Source organism: Leuresthes tenuis, unplaced genomic scaffold, assembly GCF_036924035.1.
Source record: "Leuresthes tenuis unplaced genomic scaffold, fLeuTen1.0.hap1 SCAF_6, whole genome shotgun sequence".
Classification (NCBI taxonomy): domain Eukaryota; kingdom Metazoa; phylum Chordata; class Actinopteri; order Atheriniformes; family Atherinopsidae; genus Leuresthes; species Leuresthes tenuis.
Window position 1 is genome coordinate 23,110,783 of NW_027325360.1, and position 16,923 is coordinate 23,127,705.

The window sequence follows — 16,923 nt, forward strand, 5'->3', positions numbered from 1 at the left end:
ATGGGTCAACCATTTCATTTTAAAATAATTGTTCTGGATAAACAATCAGTATGATCATTGGCTAAAAGTGGGAAATGTGGTTTTATTTACTTTGTACTTACTTGTCTTTTTGTGAAATCAAAGACTTGTCGTATAAAGGTTACTGTGAATTCTGTGTTGTAATCCACCCTTTTCTTTTGAACTCCACATGATCAACTTTGTATTGAACAGATAAGCGTGTCACAGCAGCAGGAAAAACAGTGCTCCCCCATAGATGAATGTAGGTCTGTAAACACACAAGTGTCTGCCTTTCCGATTGCATCGTAGCGTACAAAAACACTGGTGCTGGCTGGGTAACGCAGCCAGTGGAGACAATTTAACTGAGTAGTGATTATTCAATCAGTCAGATAGCCTGGCCGTCCACCCAGCTTGTTGCCCCCCTCCCCCATCTCTCTCCCTCTGTCCTTCTGTGTCTAGACGAAATACCCTCCCACATAACACATTTAAGTCTTTATCTATCTATACCCAGAATATCATTGTGGGCATGTGACGGGACAGAAAGGACAGCATTGTTTCCCAATCCCAACATCCCCCCCCCCCATCCCTCCCTTCCTCTTGCCTCTTTTAACCACCCACTCCTAAAAGTGACCACCTCTGTGAGAAGAAAACTACTTACTACATGAAATCGCCCCAAACACATGCTGCAGCTAATTCTGCAGTCAATCCATGTGACAAACGCTTTGTACACTACACTTTATAAGCCAGGTCTGAGTGTGATTACAACCGGGCAGATGCTCGTTTTTCAAATGATTAGATAACGTGTGAGCCCTAATCGACAGATTTATTAAGTAATCTGGTCACCGTGCTTTTCAGAGATTTTGTAAACTAGGGGGTAATAGGTGAGAACTGAGGAGGAGTGTGTTTAGCAAGGAGGAATTATGAACATGCCGGAGAAAGAGTGGGGGTGTGTATTTCAGCTCTGGAGTAGAGGAAGGAATGCACTTTGGGGGTTCAGTTGGTCGCTCTTACATCAGGATAGAGTGTGTGTAATTTATGTGTGTTTGTGTGTGTTGGGACCCCCTCTGCTTCCAAAAGGCTAAAGGGGCGTCTCCTTTCCCTTTGGCTGACCTCCCCACCAGCAAAGGGATGGGATTCAAACAGCTCTTTTACTCTTGGTGGGAGTGCATGTTTGTGTATGTAATGTCTCCCGGAGCTTCTGATAACAAACCCTCAGTTAATTGACACCTGGCAGGAATCACAATTTGACCCTTTCTCCCTTCCTGTCCTTATTTCAGTCGTGTTGCATATTTGCATATGTATTTTCAGCCAGTGATGCTGCAGCTTTTCAAAGCCAGTTTCTCCCTAAGCTCCAGGCTTATGTGTGCAGGCTCTGTATATACGTGAATGTGTGCGTTTGTGTGTGTGTTTTGTAGTGGAAAGCTGGTGACGCTGGTGTGACACACTGTGACACTCCAGGACCTCAAGGAATCCCACCGTGTTTACTGTGTGGTTGCCAAGCAACACAGGACCATGCTGGAAAAAGCCCACTAATAGAAAGAGCGGGGCCAGCATGCAGCATGAGCGCCATGTTGCCTCCCCGACCCTTGAAAAGTTAAAAGGGCTAGCTGCGAAACGCATCACAGCTCTTTTCATGTCGTCGCCTTTGCGAAACGTGCTGTGTGTAACCTGTTTGTGTCAGCGGCCACATATGCTCAACACTGAGCAGAGAGCAGCATATGTTTATGTGAGAATGATGGCGGCACACAGGGATACAGAGAGTGAGAGGTGTGCATCTGTAAAGGGGCCTCATCACGACCAACAGCAGCTGCTTCAACGTTCATAGAAACAACGTTAATTGTCTTTCCAGCATAAGATGGATAGATTTGACTTAAGCTTGGTGGTTTTGTTTTTTCACAGTTGGAAAGCAGAGAGAGGGAAAAGTTGAGCATCTGGTGTTAGTGCCTCTGGCATAAGTCCTAAATCATCATTAGAGTAATTTAAGAAGATATTCTTTTTAGTAACATGTCGTTTATCTCAGCAGGCTTGCTCTGGTTGGATGGGTAGAAAACACCTGAGTTATGTGTAATGCTTTCTTTTTTCATTTTTTTTACATTTTTTAAGGGTGACTATTTCCTTATTTTAACCAAATCTACTATACAGATTATGATATGTGTTGAGGCAAAGTTTGTAATTCAGGGCTCCATTGATTGAACTGACTTGACTAGAAAAGTAGCCTTCTTGACTAAGTTAACCGTCCATCTTGTCTGCAGTTTTTATTTTTAAAAAAAGAAAAAGAAAAGCTAATTAAATTATTATGGTCCAATTAATTTTGCAGCAGAAGTTCAGAGGACACGGAGGAAAAACTTCACTGCCTGGCATACCACAAATTAATGTTAATGTTTTCCATCTGAACTTTCAGCTCTGGTTAATAATTAAGCATGCAATAATCACGCCATTATAAAAAGGACCCTTCTTAGGAAGTGGCACTCTACTGTGACCATAAAAGCACATTGACTTAAGTAAATGTTTATTACCTATTGATGTTGATAACAATGTGTGACACAAACCTTGCTCAGGATATTGTAATAACGCAGCTTTTCCATTTTTTTATTAGGAAGATTATGAGGTGACACCTGATGAGAACAGAAAAAGCAGAGGGGACCAGATCATCAAGACCTTTCTCTCAAAACAAGTGAGATTATTTTTCTGACACATATAATCACCCTCTCAGCCTTCTTTCTCTCACATTTTAATGTGAAATTGAAATTAATAATCTTATATGCCGACTGATGTTCTATTAAAAGAAATTTATCTAAGAAAAATAAACTGACTTGCTTTACAACATCTGTTTGCAAAGGTGTAGTCTCTAAACTTTAAATTCACTAATACTGACACAAAGTCTATGTGCCTCCTTGAAGATGAAGTTGTGCATATAATAAAAAGTGTATTTGTGTACGTGTGTGCACATGTAACCGTGTGTGTTTACATGTGTTGGTGTAGTCACCTCAGCGAGTAGACATAGATGAGGTTTTTGCTGAGCAATGCAGAGAGAACCTCGAGCTCAGTCCTTGTAAGGAGATCTTCAGCAGTTGCCGCAAGTGAGTCGCTCATTCATTCACTCTTACCTGTTTTTGTTTTTATCTTTTTTTTGCATCTATATTTGTATTTCATGACATGTGTTTTTCTTAATGAATTTTAGCTTGTGTCATACCCTCAGAAGTGTTTTGACTGAGCTGGTTGTGTTGTGTATGTTGGACCAGGGCTGTCCATGACTACCTGAGTGGAGCTCCGTTTGCAGACTACCAGAACAGCATGTACTTTGACCGCTTCCTCCAGTGGAAGATGCTGGAGAGGTTGGTTGTTTTTTGTTTGTCTGAAACCACCTCATGGCTTTGTAAAGTTTTGTTTTTAGGTAAATTAGCCTGTAGTCATGGAGATAGGCCTGTGAACTAGCTCTCGGTCTATCACAATATGAGGTCACTGTGTACCTGCAAGTTACAAATGCATGAAGCCAAATCAGTTTCTGTGAACATTCAACATTATTATTTACTAAAGTAGACTTTAATTTGCTAAAAGTTACTCTGTTCATAGATAGACACGATTTGTGGGTTGATTGGAGTCATGGAAACAAAGTTTTTTTTCATTCAAATTTTTTGCATGATCTACACAATTTTGCATGTTATATTTGCAAAATAATTTGTCTGTCAAATAAATCTAGAATAGTACATTATTAATTGAGTAGAATTGAACTGAGTATTTTTAAATGGCAAGCCTTTTTTTCATATTTTTATTTGCGAGGTCAACTGTTTTAAACTACATTATAAAACAAGCAGGCTTCATTTATTGCTACATCTCAGCCGTTTTAAATGTTACTCACTACATCTGAATTTAATGTGGAAAACATGTCTGAGGTAAACAAAACATCTTGTTTTAACCCCCACCAAAGACTTTAAGTGGTTGTTGCTGTTTGTTTATTTGTTCATCTGTTTCCCATTTGGACTACTCTGAGAGTTTTCATGACAATATTACTATTACTAGAGGTTCCACAGGGCCCAACTAAGAAAGGATTCATATTTGATATTGATAGGGGCAGTATCTCACATCTCCAGTGTGTTTTTTCTCAGACTTGTGGGTGAGTGTGATACAACATAAAAAATACCCCATGAAAGTCAGCCGCAGTATGGTTATAAATCACAAATAAAAATCTGGAATAATTGATCTATCCTTATCTAAAACATTTTCATATATATTATATATACTATCACACATTTGATTAGCTTTACGAAGAAAAAAACTGCTAGATGAAAAAAAGGGGCCAGGATAGAGCCACATCTCAGATGAGTACATTTGCCTTGGACAGGAAAATATTTATTGCAGAGTGCATATTAAAGACAGTTACAAGTAAGCAGAAGGCTTTCAGAGCAGCCTTGACTCTATCTGTGTCTGGAAAGTCAAATTATGTACAAGACCCCACCCTCTGTACAGGAAACAGACTCAGGATGGCATCGAGTTCCGCAGATAATATCTCTGTCTTGATCAATACCACATAAGCATCTATTAATGGACTTTGCTGTGTCTCTGTTTTGCCAGGCAACCGATCACTAAAGACACGTTCAGACAGTACCGAGTGCTTGGGAAAGGGGGATTTGGAGAGGTAAGAGATGCTGTGAGAACTGGTGACTTCCGTGCCTAAAGTATAGTTATTTGATAGTAATATGTTGGATTTATAATATGTTGGATATGATTTTGTTTGTCTTTCCAGGTGTGTGCCTGTCAGGTCAGAGCAACAGGGAAGATGTACGCCTGCAAAAAGCTGGAGAAGAAAAGGATCAAGAAGAGGAAAGGAGAGTCCATGGCTCTTAACGAGAAGCAGATTTTAGAGAAAGTCAACAGTAGATTTGTTGTGAGTACATGTTAACGCAAGAGTGTTTTGCAGCAAATGTGCTTGCGTGATCTCCTCTGCATACACTTTGAAGCAATTTTATCCCAATTGACATGCTCTCGTCTTCATCTAGGTGAGCTTAGCGTATGCATACGAGACCAAAGACGCTCTGTGTCTGGTGCTGACCATCATGAATGGTGGGGACCTGAAATTTCACATCTACAACATGGGCACGCCGGGCTTCGATAAAGACAGGGTCCAGTTTTACGCCGCTCAGATCTGCTGTGGACTCGACCATTTGAACAGGGAATCCATTGTTTACAGGTAGCACTCTCTAAAGCATTTTAAGATGTGTTTTTGATTAATTTTTTTCATGCATCTTTGTGAATTGGTGATTTTATTCTTCATGCTTTGTTATCTGTAGGGATTTGAAACCGGAGAACATCCTATTAGATGACAATGGTGAGATTTTAAGCTTCAGCAGCTCAGATTTCTGATTATTGCATTACACAGAATTTTGTTTGTCAAACCACCATATTAATGCCTCGTGCCTCAACAACGAGCTGTAGGAATGTGTGACATAGCCTTGCACAGAGTTTTGAAAAAACAGCAAACCTTATAGGGGACATGTGCACATTGTCAGCTGATGACTCTGCTGTTGTGCTGCAGGACACATTCGTATTTCTGACCTGGGCCTGGCTATCAAAGTGCCTGATGGAGACCTCATAAGAGGCAGAGTGGGAACAGTGGGCTACATGGGTAAGAAATAACATAGCTGACATTTCCAAAGGTACATTAACGAATTCTTGAACCATAACAACCTGTTTCTATATCTTTCCAGCTCCAGAGGTAATCAACAATGAAAAGTATGCTATGAGTCCTGATTGGTGGGGACTGGGCTGCCTCATTTACGAGATGACCGCTGGACGATCGCCCTTCCGCGCCCGCAAAGAACGAGTTAAGCGGGAGGAAGTGGAGAGGAGGGTGCAGGAGGAAGAGGAGGAATATAACGACAAGTTTACAGAGGACGCCAAGGCGATCTGTAGAATGGTTAGGCTGCATGGTAACATATTTGTATAGATGAAGAGATGCAATCTATGAATAACTGAATGCTTCATATCCGCTTCTGCTTGTCCAGCTGCTCACCAAAGACCCTAAGCAGAGGCTGGGGTGCAAGGCAGATGGAGCAGCAGGTGTCAAGGCCCACTCGTTCTTCAAAAACATCAACTTCAAGAGGATGGAGGCTGGAATAGTAGAGCCTCCCTTTGTGCCTGATGTGAGTAGTTTGTGTTACTGTGTGCTGGGGATATGTAAATCAGTGCCACTGTTAAGCCTTCTATGAAACTAGGCCTTTATTGTAGACTGTAAAGGCTTGCTGTTTTAGTAATTGAACTTATAGTCCAAAATGATCACTGCAGGACTAAAATGTTCTCTAAGGAACATCGAGTAAAATTCCATGGTGATGAATTATCTATTAAGATCAACTTTTTTCCTAATTTTCCGTTCAACCCTGTCTTTTTCTTGGTCATTGCCCTCTCCCAGCCTCGGGCAGTGTACTGTAAGGATGTTTTGGACATAGAGCAGTTCTCCACAGTCAAGGGAGTAAATTTGGACCAAACTGACAATGACTTCTACTCCAAATTTGCTACAGGCTGTGTTTCCATCCCATGGCAGAATGAGGTAAGTGAGTGTACTTTATGTGACGTTTTCAAGTGCTTGGTGCAGTTTGTAAAACTAGTGGAGCAGCTCATCTAGGTGGTCATTATAAGTTTTCTTCCTTTAATATTTCACTCTCCTTTTCTCTCTTTTTTTTGTTATTTTAGATGATAGAAACTGAGTGTTTCAGAGATTTGAATGTGTTTGGACCTCAAGGGACAAGACCTCCGGATCTGGACTGGAATCAGCCACCAGAGCCACCCAGACGCAGCCTGCTGGACAGGATCTTCAGGAGGCATGTAAGTGAACACGCAGACTCCCTTGCAAACCCAGACGCACTCATTCAAATTAACCAATACAAATCTTCTCTTCTCTCTTTTAATTTGCTGCAGCATCCAGAGGTGTCCATTTCCAACAGCCGTGTGCAGTCTTCCAGTGTAAATTCTGTGGACTCCATGTCCAACTCTGCCCCCTAGTGGTGCGGTGACAGTGTGGGAGCCACACACAAACACAAAGGGAAGGAGCTCGGAAGGGCTTCCCTGCTGCTGATTGGTCTACAGCTGGGGCCTGAGCAGCAGCCAGAGACAGCCTGTCTAAAAGCCTAAATGGTCAGCCCATGGGGAGGGAGGGGGGGATGACCGGGTCCTGAGACCCTGGGCATTTGTAGTTGGATCGTCAATGTTGCAGAGACGTTTGGAAATATTCGGACAAACCTTACTTACCCTCAGGATTGTTGGACTATAGAACAGAGCCACTGATGTTGACGAAAACAGAAAAGGATAGAATAAAAGCTAATATTCAGGGGATCCACTGTATAATAAAGACCACCACAGGGAATTGAAGTTGGGGGGTCTTGGTGAATATTTTTGTCTCTCCAGAAAAGGAGTTTGTTTTTCAGTCATTTTTAGTCTTGTTCTTTCTGGCCTGTATCTTGTACCAATATCTCTGTCATCTGTCTACATACCCCAAGAGTCATCATCTGCACAACTCATGCTCTTAACTTAGTCTTTCTCTGTATTTCGCCTCCAGTACCTCAGATCACTCCTGAACATTCAAAACACATCACCTCAACAACCTCAACACATAATGTACATTGCCTTGCGTACACTCAGGCCAAAGATTGCAGTTTTAGTTTTGTGATACTGTTGTCATGTTGAATTATTGAAGGTTTTTAGCTGTCGTGTAGAACCACAGGAGGATCAGAATGTGCGGTCCCTTTTATACACTTCTCTAGATATGAGCCTGCAGACATATCATACTGCTTAAAGCACATAAACATACAGTACATACACAATCAGATAGAAGCACACACTCAGAATTGTGAGAATCGTGTTGTGTTTTCATTGCATGGACAAGTGTAAGTATGGACAGCTGTATCTCTTTCGCTTCTGCATACCTCATTCCACTGATGTTCCCATCTTATACACACTCCCTTGGTTTACAGTGTCACTTTATATTTGACATTATGTGGAGATTAAAAACAAACTGATTAATGTGCTGTACAGAAACAGAAATCTTTTCTCTTTTTTGGTTTTCTTTTGCTTTTGCTTTTTTTTCTCAGTTTTCTGCACAGTCCCCATGGAGTGGAGAGGAACACATGCACTCAGCCTGACTTATAAGTTGCACAGTTTAAAATAACGTCATGCTGTTTTGTTACCAAATGAAAATGTTTTACCTCTGATCATTAAGGCACATTATTGTATTGATATTGTCACATGCTGTTTCTTTTCTACATCCAAAACTAAAGTGTACTTCTTGTTCTCCCTATGCCTTTTCCGTGTTAAAGATACTGCTGCATAGCCATTGTTTGTTTGTTTTTTCTCCATTTTGCCCATTTACACTTATCCTTAATGTGCTCTTCAATGCCTCACAAATCTAAAGGGTCTTCCTCTTGTTTTGTGCCCAACTGTAATTGAAGACACAGGCTATCGAGAGCTATGTGAAAGGTTTACTTTATCTGAATCTTCTTTAATCAGTCCAGCTCCTTATCGTCAGAGACAAGGAAGATGGGGAAGAGGAGAGGAAGACGCCAGGTCTCCACACTAAGAAGTGGCCTTCTCGCAGTGGCACAGCCAGTGAAAAGGGAGGAAGAGTTTAGTCTCTTGTGCTTGTTTTTGGAATGTTGTAATTACCCTGTCTGAGGTAGTGAATGCTGTTCCATGCAGTAATTTTAATTGTCCTTACCAATCTCACACAGGCCTGTTTTTTTCTTTCTCTCTGTATGTACTTGATTTGGAAAGAAAAAAGAATCTGAATCATACTGAAGTGCCTCCTTGTTAGCATGATCTCCTAGACAATGCCCACACAGACATCAGCACTTTGCTTATTCTCTGACTTTCATGCTCTGTTTGCTTCGCTGAGGAACACAAATACACACAGACTCACACAATTTGTTGGAAGTGGAGGGAAAAAGGAATAAAGGATGGAGTGCAGGGAGTCCATGAGGGAATTTTCCTTCTTAATGTGATGTACAGCAGAGTGCTGAGTGCATGTGAAAGCCAAACCCACTGTGTCATTAAAGTCCCAATAAACTCTGTACTATAGTTTGAATACTCAACAGTTTGTCTGTCTCTTTATTGCCCCTTCTGCTCTGTCCATTTGGCCATGTGTTCATATTCAACTGCATGCACGTGTTTACAGAAACTGCCTTCCTGATCACCTTTTCATTGCTCTTCCGCATATGTGCATAGATCTGCATATATCTGCTATGGCCCTGAGGTTCAGAACACAAGTATATCAGACTAAACACAACAGAAAACACAACACAGTACTGTTTTCTGATATGTATTTGTTGTTTTGTCCCCCATTTTCCTGCTTCGTGAATTGTGTTGTAAAATTTGACACTTTGTGTGATGTTTGGAGCGTCGGGGCTGCAAAACCTTTATCTGTACAGTGTTGCATAACGTGACTTTTTCAGATTTGTATTATTCAATTTCTCTGTATCACAATTTGTCACATTAAATAGAGATACTCATTGTGTAGTTAGTTGAGAGTTTCAGGAAAAGCATGACCTCTGAGGTGTTTATAACTTGAATCTATAACCATAATAAAAAATATATTTATCTGAAGGACTGTTTCTCATTTGATAAGACTTATGCACACACTATTGAAACATGCTTGTTGTAATCATTCTTCAGCAAACGAGCCTTACAGCTACGGTGTGGCATATTTGGGGGTCAAAATCTATAAAATATGCTCGAAATATTCTTGAAATAAGCCCAAGCAGTTATTAAGTTGATGTTTTTAGTACCAAATATCCTCATTTTGTTCATCTTTAAATCTAATGAAACAAAGTTTTCAAAAACTGCTGATTATATTTTTCACTTTTTGTACTATGGGCAAAATACATTTTCAATAAACCCCTTTTTGGACAAGACAAGTGAAAACTAGAATTTCAAAAGCCACTGTGTCTCACCATAAAGTGAAACATGTTTGGCCAAATCATTAGTTAGTAATGATTCTGCACATCATAAAGCACAACAGAGGGCATTTACTTTTCAGAGACACTTTTCATACGATACACTGTTTGACCTTCAGATTCCAGGTACACTTGCAAGCCTTGGATCAACATTAGACAAAAGCAGTTTGACGCAAGCCTGAAGCTCATTAAAACAGAATTCTGCGCTTGCTTAATCAGGCATATGACCCACTTTGGCTCCTGCTTCTTTGTTTCAAAGAAACAGTACAAGAGACATGGGAGTCTGGCTGGTCTGTCCACTCTACTTTTGTAGTGGATAAGATAGTACTAGGCTTTTGTGTTCTCATGTTAAATGAGAGCTCACCCTGCAGAAGGCCAGAGGGATGTGAGGTTGTAGGTTAAGGTGACTACTGTCTTACTGTAAGATTTATCTATCACTAATCAGATGACCCATTTCTCTCTTTTCACAGGTTTCCATGACTGTAATCGTGTGCGCTGTTGACTCTGAGAATGTGGTCGACATGCAGTCGGCTGAGGCAATATTATTATTTGATAGCATGTATTTTTCTTGGAGTAAGTAAGCAAGGTTTGCAAAACACGTGAGCACCTTGATAAAACATGTTATTCACAGATAGTGGTGAGTCATTTTAATCAAGCCTTTTGGAAAAACTTACAGATAGAGGGAGATTCAAAGTCCAACAATGAAAACACTGATTAGGCCACTTTTGAATATAAAAAAACCCCTTTCTGCCTAACTATGTAAACTTTTTAAACAGGGTCCGTTGATGCTGCATGACAGCCTGCATTCTTGGTTTGTCCCTTACATCCTGTTTTCTCTACTATCTTTCTTGCAAGAATCAGAGCAAAGCTGTTATCAAAATATGAAGATAAATATAAGAAAATAAAGAATTACTACTACATAAATTACATATATTATACAACTGTTCAAAGAGAGTTGTCACAGCAGAGTAAAATGCCGGTTTTAGTTCCTTTCTAAGAACATATTCCATAACAAAAACTTACCCCTTCTTACTTCTTTAGTATGAATGCCTAGAAAATACATTTTTTTACAGCGTCTCAGCACCATCATTCACTGGAACTTTAAAACTTTTTTCACTTGATAACTGTTATTCAATTAGTTTTTGTGCAGTTATGATTCTTGAATAAAACAAGAGTTAACAGAATTGCCAAATAAGGAGATAATGTATTAGTTAATAAGGTCTATGTATGATGAACTGTATGTCATTTTTGTCTGCCAACAAATGACTCTCAATTGACTCTGAAGGAACTTAAAAACATGAATCTATATAAACTCAAAGTCTTCAGCATTCCATACAGAACATTTGACTTGCTGACTGGTCGTTTCCACTCACTTGTAATGACAGTGGAGATATGAAAGTTTATTCTCAGATATCAATCATAATGAGAGGGAAGCGGGCAAAAGTGACTGGAACATTTTTGCCGTAGAATTCCACAGTCTTTATGCTGTAGCGAACCATGAGGGGATGGATAAGTCACTCAGGGTCTCTCCAACTGACATTTTTTCTGGATGCTCCCATCACTGACGAGAGGTTGTCTTTCCTTGTGAAGAACAGAATGCATGTGTGTGTTGGCCCGAGTACCGGACGTTATCTCACACAGTGTTGTAAGAGTATGAGACATGCTCGCCGTGTCCGTGAAGCAACCTTGGTGACATGGCCGTTGGAACAGCGAGTTGATCCATGTGTTTATCTACATAGAGATAGCAAGGTGGCCTTGTGGCCAGCTCTCTTATATATAAACACGCTTTCAGCTGAAGGAGAAAGAAGCCCAAGAATCACTGCAGCACACTCCGCTACTCAGCTGAACATTTACAGCTCAGAGTTGCGAATCTTTGCCATCTATTTGCTTTTAAAATTTTTAATTCCTCTTATAGCTGCCAGACACTCCCATAGCTGAAAATGCTGCCTGCAACTTTTAAACTGTGTGCTGGCATCTCCTATCGGCATATGAGGAACATGACAGGTGAGTAAGTGAATCCGGCTGGACAGTCATTCAGCGCTGTCGGCTTGACCTAGTTTTTTCTCTCCTTTACTTCATGCGTGGATGCACAACTTGCCAGTTGAGGTCTGCATGCAGCCTGGCATCAGAGTGTTTGAATCAATGATAGAGGGCTGGGGGGGTAGCCAAATGATTTATTTTTCTTTCCTTCTCTGCTAGTTTCACTGCATATGTAAAATGAAGTGCTCTCGCTCTCTGTTTTCCAGGTTTGAGAAAGAGTGCCATGGTGGCCATTCATCATGAGCTGAACAGACTGGCAGGTCCTGGCCCAAGCAACTGGATCAGCCAAGTCCGTCGACGAAGCTCCCTTCTCAGTAAGTGCCCCAATACATGTCATCACAGCAAAGCGTGACAGAATTGTGGACCATTTTCAGACATCTTTTAGTTACATGCTACTCTGTGTTAAGGTTCTCGGATTGAGGAGGAAGAGGGGTACAATGAGGAGGAGATGTCTTATGTGAAGCAAGGTGAGAATGCACTGCAGAAGGCCATTAGCATCCTCAGCGAGCAGGACGGTTGGACCATTGAAACAGTAGCCGTGAGTACAATAATGAGACAGACTGAAACACAGAGAACTATTAACCAGTTTGAAAAGTTTGGACAGCATGTACGAAGTGGAGGTGATAAAAGATAGGTGTCTCATAATTTCATGCTCTGACGGCAATGCAACATAATTCCTGAACGTCTTTCTACCTTTTGCAAGGCAAATGGAGATAAGGTCCTGAGCAAGGTGTTGCCTGACGTTGGGAAGGTGTTTAAACTGGAAGTGGTGCTGGAACAACATCCTGACAACCTTTATGACGAACTGGTGGAAAATATGGAGCAAATGGGGGAGTGGAACCCTAACGTCAAACAGGTCAAGGTAAGAAAGTCTCAGCACTTAAAGTTGGAAAATCAGCCATCAGGGATTAATGTTTTCATTGCATTTCAAGTTACTGTTAGAGTATATCTGACGCATCCATGGCACAGAACTCAAGATCACTGATGACACTTCACATTGTGATACCTCAGATTCTTCAAAAGATCGGCCAGGACACAATGATTACCCATGAGGTATCTGCAGAGACGCCTGGCAATGTGGTAGGACCACGGGATTTTGTCAGTGTCCGCTGTGCCAAACGCAGAGGCTCCACCTGCTTCTTGGCTGGGATGTCCACTCAGCACCCAAAAATGCCTGAGCAAAAGGGTGTCATTAGGTAAGTTAACTTACCTTGCTTGTTGCAACATGAGCTTGCACTACTCGTGAACAATAAATATATATCTCATCTTTGTTAAATTGAACATTATTCGTGTCTTCTTCAGAGCAGAGAACGGGCCTACCTGTATTGTGATGAAACCCTGTGCTGAGGACCCAAATAAGACCAAGTTTACCTGGTTACTGAGTATAGATCTAAAGGTATTAACATCATGTTAGCATTTTCTTTTCAGTGATATCGAATGAAGAACTGGCAGTTAAACGGTGTAACTGCATGTTATTTAGTGTAACACTGCCTTTGTCATCTGCAGGGCTGGATCCCAAAGACAATCATAAACAAAGTGCTCTCTCAGACACAGGTGGACTTTGCCAACCACCTCAGGCATAGGATGGATAATAATGTTTCTATGGAGATGGCTCATGCCTGCTGACACAAGATGCCCCTTGAGCTTTGGCACAATGCGCTCAACAGTGGCAAAAGAGCCACCCCTGTTCATCAAAATACTCATCTAAATCTGCTTATGACTGCGGAAAAATAAGGAAATCCAGACAGTATTATGGAGATCAAAAGAAAATTGTGCTTTTCTCAAAATTTTAGAAAATCTCAACACATTATCTAACTATTCTTGTCACCAAAAATAGATTATGAGAATAGAATCTCTTGCAAAAATGGAAAACATTGTGTTACCTGATTGTTTCTGACCAGGGCTGGGTTAAAACGTTTAGTTGCCCTGGGCTTTTAGCATCACTATGTCGTCTCTCAAATCACAAAAAGATCACTTAAATCTCAAGAAAAGCCAAAGAAAACAGCTGATGCAAAACACTGAAAAAATGTAGTCCTTATTGGTGTCACAACTGTTTGCACTGAACATCTCACAGACTTAATGTAAACAAAAAGCTTGAAATCCTTCAACATAATCTTAGAAATCAGACACATAGCCACACTTTCTGAAAAATGTCAGAACTGACAAGAAAGTACAGGCTGAATCAAAGTGATTGATAGCTGTTTTGATCAGTTGCTATCTTGAAATAAATCAAAGATTGTATCCTTTATCCTAAATATTTTTCTCATTTTTAGCAATTCCCTCTAGATTCATAGTCAATAAGGCCTGCTGAAAGTTTCTGATCACAAAAATTAGCCCACATTTACAGACCTCGCTGATGCCCCCTGCTGGTGAGGCACCATGCTGCAGTAACTGAGAGAAACAGCTAAACAGAAACACTAAGTACACTAACAAGGAGTACAGCGTTTTCTTTTGACAACACCCCAATTATTTTTCTTTCCCTTACTGTGAAATAGCACTTTTATTTTAGTCTTTTATTTATTGGCAATGCATAGATGCATTGCATTGCATTACCGCGACATCTCAGTGAACGATTAACACTCTGATATATGTCTGATATGTCTCTGATATTTATGCTTGTATTATGCTGTTGGAGAGGCAGTGAACTGTCCTTTTCTGATGCATGAGAACATGAATAAAATGCCATCAAACATTACTCTGGATATTTGCTTTATTACACAGAGAGTAAAAACTTGTTTGTGTTTTTCCATGCTTATCCTTGGTCAGAGAGCCTTTCCAAGAAATAACAGTTTCTACTTCCAATAAAGGAAAAAAATACACAAGCAAAACACAAAACTGAACAGCAGCCTTAAAACTTGTCTTGGGAGAGGCTCTACAATTGTGCAATGATTAAACTTTGACGCGGAGGAAATTGGATAAAGTCAAATGTTCTCAAATGCAGATCATAAAAAAATAACTAATTTAAAATAAATGTCTTCCTACTCCTTGATGGGTTTTCAGGCTGTCCGTTTGCCAGAATGAGCAGGTGTTTGGTGTGAGGAGCCCACCAGCTAGCAGTTCATCATGAGCCAGCAGCACATTCCCTGTGATCAAGTAACAGTGGATTTCATCCCAAACAGGAAATCTGTCCTCCATTATTACCAGCTGTATCACATTTGGTCAATTTCGTCTAGTTCTGTTTGATCCAAAATGTTTTGTAACAGCTCATTTTCTTGGAAGTAGAAGGCCAGAATGAGTAAAGCTGAAGGACAGAGGTGGTTATTTGTTTAACAAGAACTGAGCCACAATTTATAAGCCATACGTGTGTCAACGCACTTGAATGCTTGAGAGCAGTGAACTATTTAAACTTCTGCTTTCATAGAGGTGGTCACACTTCCATCCATCCATCCATTTTCTACACCCGCTAAATCCAACTATAGGGTCGCGGGGGGGCTGGAGCCTATCCCAGCCATCACTGGGCGAGAGGCGGGGTACACCCGGGAGAGGTTGCCAGTCCCTCACAGGATCACACAGAGACAAACGAGACAAACAACCACACACACGCTCACACTCACTCCTAAGGACAATTTAGCAACACCAATTAACCTAACATGCATGTTTTTGAAGCCGGAGTACCCAGAGAGAACCCACACAAACATGGAGAGAACATGCAAACCCCACACAGAAAGGCCCCAGCCGGGAATCGAACCTGGAACGTGGTCACACTTGCTGATGGTTATTACAAATATGATTAAGTGCATTTAATTAGCTTCCACTTGCCCTCCAAATTCTTATAAAAAAGTAAATGTGTGCTTAATGTTTCACACACTACTTCTGCATGATAACACTGTGCAATATTTTTATGTGTTATTGTTGTTCAGAGGTTGTTCAGATTGTATGTAGCTAATTTCAAGACCTGGAAAGGACAAGACTTTTTTTTATTTTATGTGTTTCAACAATCAGATACATCAAACTCTTGGAACTGAAAGAGGAATCACTTTTTTTTCCACATGACTATCTGTCCTCCTTCAGATTTATGTAATTATGTCATATTACCAAAGCCTGAAGGACATTTCTGAGGTTAAATAGGAAGAGAAATGACTGTAATCTGGGCACTGAGGGTAGCCATTTTTCACTTTTTCCATAAACCTTTTGAAAAATCCAGCCTTAAACAAATGCCCAGTTTGGTTGATCCCGACTCCCTGCATGAGTCACAAAACTCACATTTCAGCAAAAAGGCTCCAAGAACTGGCTTATGTAATGCCTTCTTTAAAAGAATGTTCCAGAGGCAAATAATTGACATCTGCTTGAAATTTCTCAACATCTGAGCATACGCAGATGTAATGTGAAGTGATGCCATGAAAAGATCTTGTTCCATTAGTTGTGTAATGAGAAAAGAGGAGAAAATTCTGATCCTGAAATAGGAAAAGGAAATTTATCCAGTGTATATAAGCTGTGTAATAATACAAGGAAGACAAAACAAGCTATCTGGCAGCCATATCAAATCCTTGGCACTGGTGACAGCCTTGATTCTTTCTTTCTTTCTGTCTTTCTTTCTCTCGTAGTTTTCCACCCTTTTCACTCAGTGTCTGAAACTCAATTCCAAACAGCTCTTTTTCTGAGGAAATTGTACGCACATTCTTGAGCTTTACAAGAGACACGTGATACTGAAAGCTCAATATAAAGACTGGATCAAAAGAAGTAATCATTGCTATCATAGAATAATTATATTCAAATTTAAAAAGAGAAAAGATTGATCCTCTTGACTGTCTTTTGAGAAAAGTGGATTATCTGTGATGATGGAAACAGGAGCTTGCAGGTTTTTTGGTCCCAAACCCTCTTTCTGTTCTTTGAGAAATTTTGTGAACAAATACGAGAATACAATACTGGGAGTATTCTGAATTGTGTATTGTGAAGGTTTAGCTACTGTTACATATTTTTTGTAGCAACCTGTATTCAGTGTTGTGGG

At 40.4% G+C, this 16,923-nt stretch overlaps 2 protein-coding genes across 2 annotated transcripts in view; both read left to right on the forward strand.

Annotated features, from left to right (window-relative positions):
• grk5l (G protein-coupled receptor kinase 5 like) overlaps nucleotides 1-9,074 on the forward strand; it is a 28,140-nt gene extending 19,066 nt beyond the window's left edge. Inside the window, exons 4-16 of the mRNA XM_072388285.1 lie at nucleotides 2,594-2,671; nucleotides 2,980-3,077; nucleotides 3,240-3,332; nucleotides 4,570-4,633; nucleotides 4,742-4,882; nucleotides 4,995-5,185; nucleotides 5,286-5,323; nucleotides 5,531-5,620; nucleotides 5,703-5,911; nucleotides 6,000-6,137; nucleotides 6,404-6,541; nucleotides 6,685-6,816; nucleotides 6,910-9,074. Coding sequence (XP_072244386.1) covers nucleotides 2,594-2,671; nucleotides 2,980-3,077; nucleotides 3,240-3,332; nucleotides 4,570-4,633; nucleotides 4,742-4,882; nucleotides 4,995-5,185; nucleotides 5,286-5,323; nucleotides 5,531-5,620; nucleotides 5,703-5,911; nucleotides 6,000-6,137; nucleotides 6,404-6,541; nucleotides 6,685-6,816; nucleotides 6,910-6,993 — 1,494 coding nt within the window. The 3' untranslated portion in view covers nucleotides 6,994-9,074. The remainder of the gene's footprint in view (nucleotides 1-2,593; nucleotides 2,672-2,979; nucleotides 3,078-3,239; nucleotides 3,333-4,569; nucleotides 4,634-4,741; nucleotides 4,883-4,994; nucleotides 5,186-5,285; nucleotides 5,324-5,530; nucleotides 5,621-5,702; nucleotides 5,912-5,999; nucleotides 6,138-6,403; nucleotides 6,542-6,684; nucleotides 6,817-6,909) is intronic.
• A 2,691-nt stretch (nucleotides 9,075-11,765) lies between these two features.
• Nucleotides 11,766-14,670, forward strand: star (steroidogenic acute regulatory protein). The gene is made up of 7 exons (XM_072387014.1): nucleotides 11,766-11,939; nucleotides 12,182-12,289; nucleotides 12,383-12,513; nucleotides 12,679-12,837; nucleotides 12,987-13,171; nucleotides 13,278-13,371; nucleotides 13,482-14,670. The coding sequence occupies exons 1-7, from the start codon at nucleotides 11,876-11,878 to the stop codon at nucleotides 13,599-13,601; spliced, it is 861 nt and encodes a 286-aa protein (XP_072243115.1). The 5' UTR covers nucleotides 11,766-11,875; the 3' UTR covers nucleotides 13,602-14,670.
• Nucleotides 14,671-16,923: the final 2,253 nt, after the last annotated feature.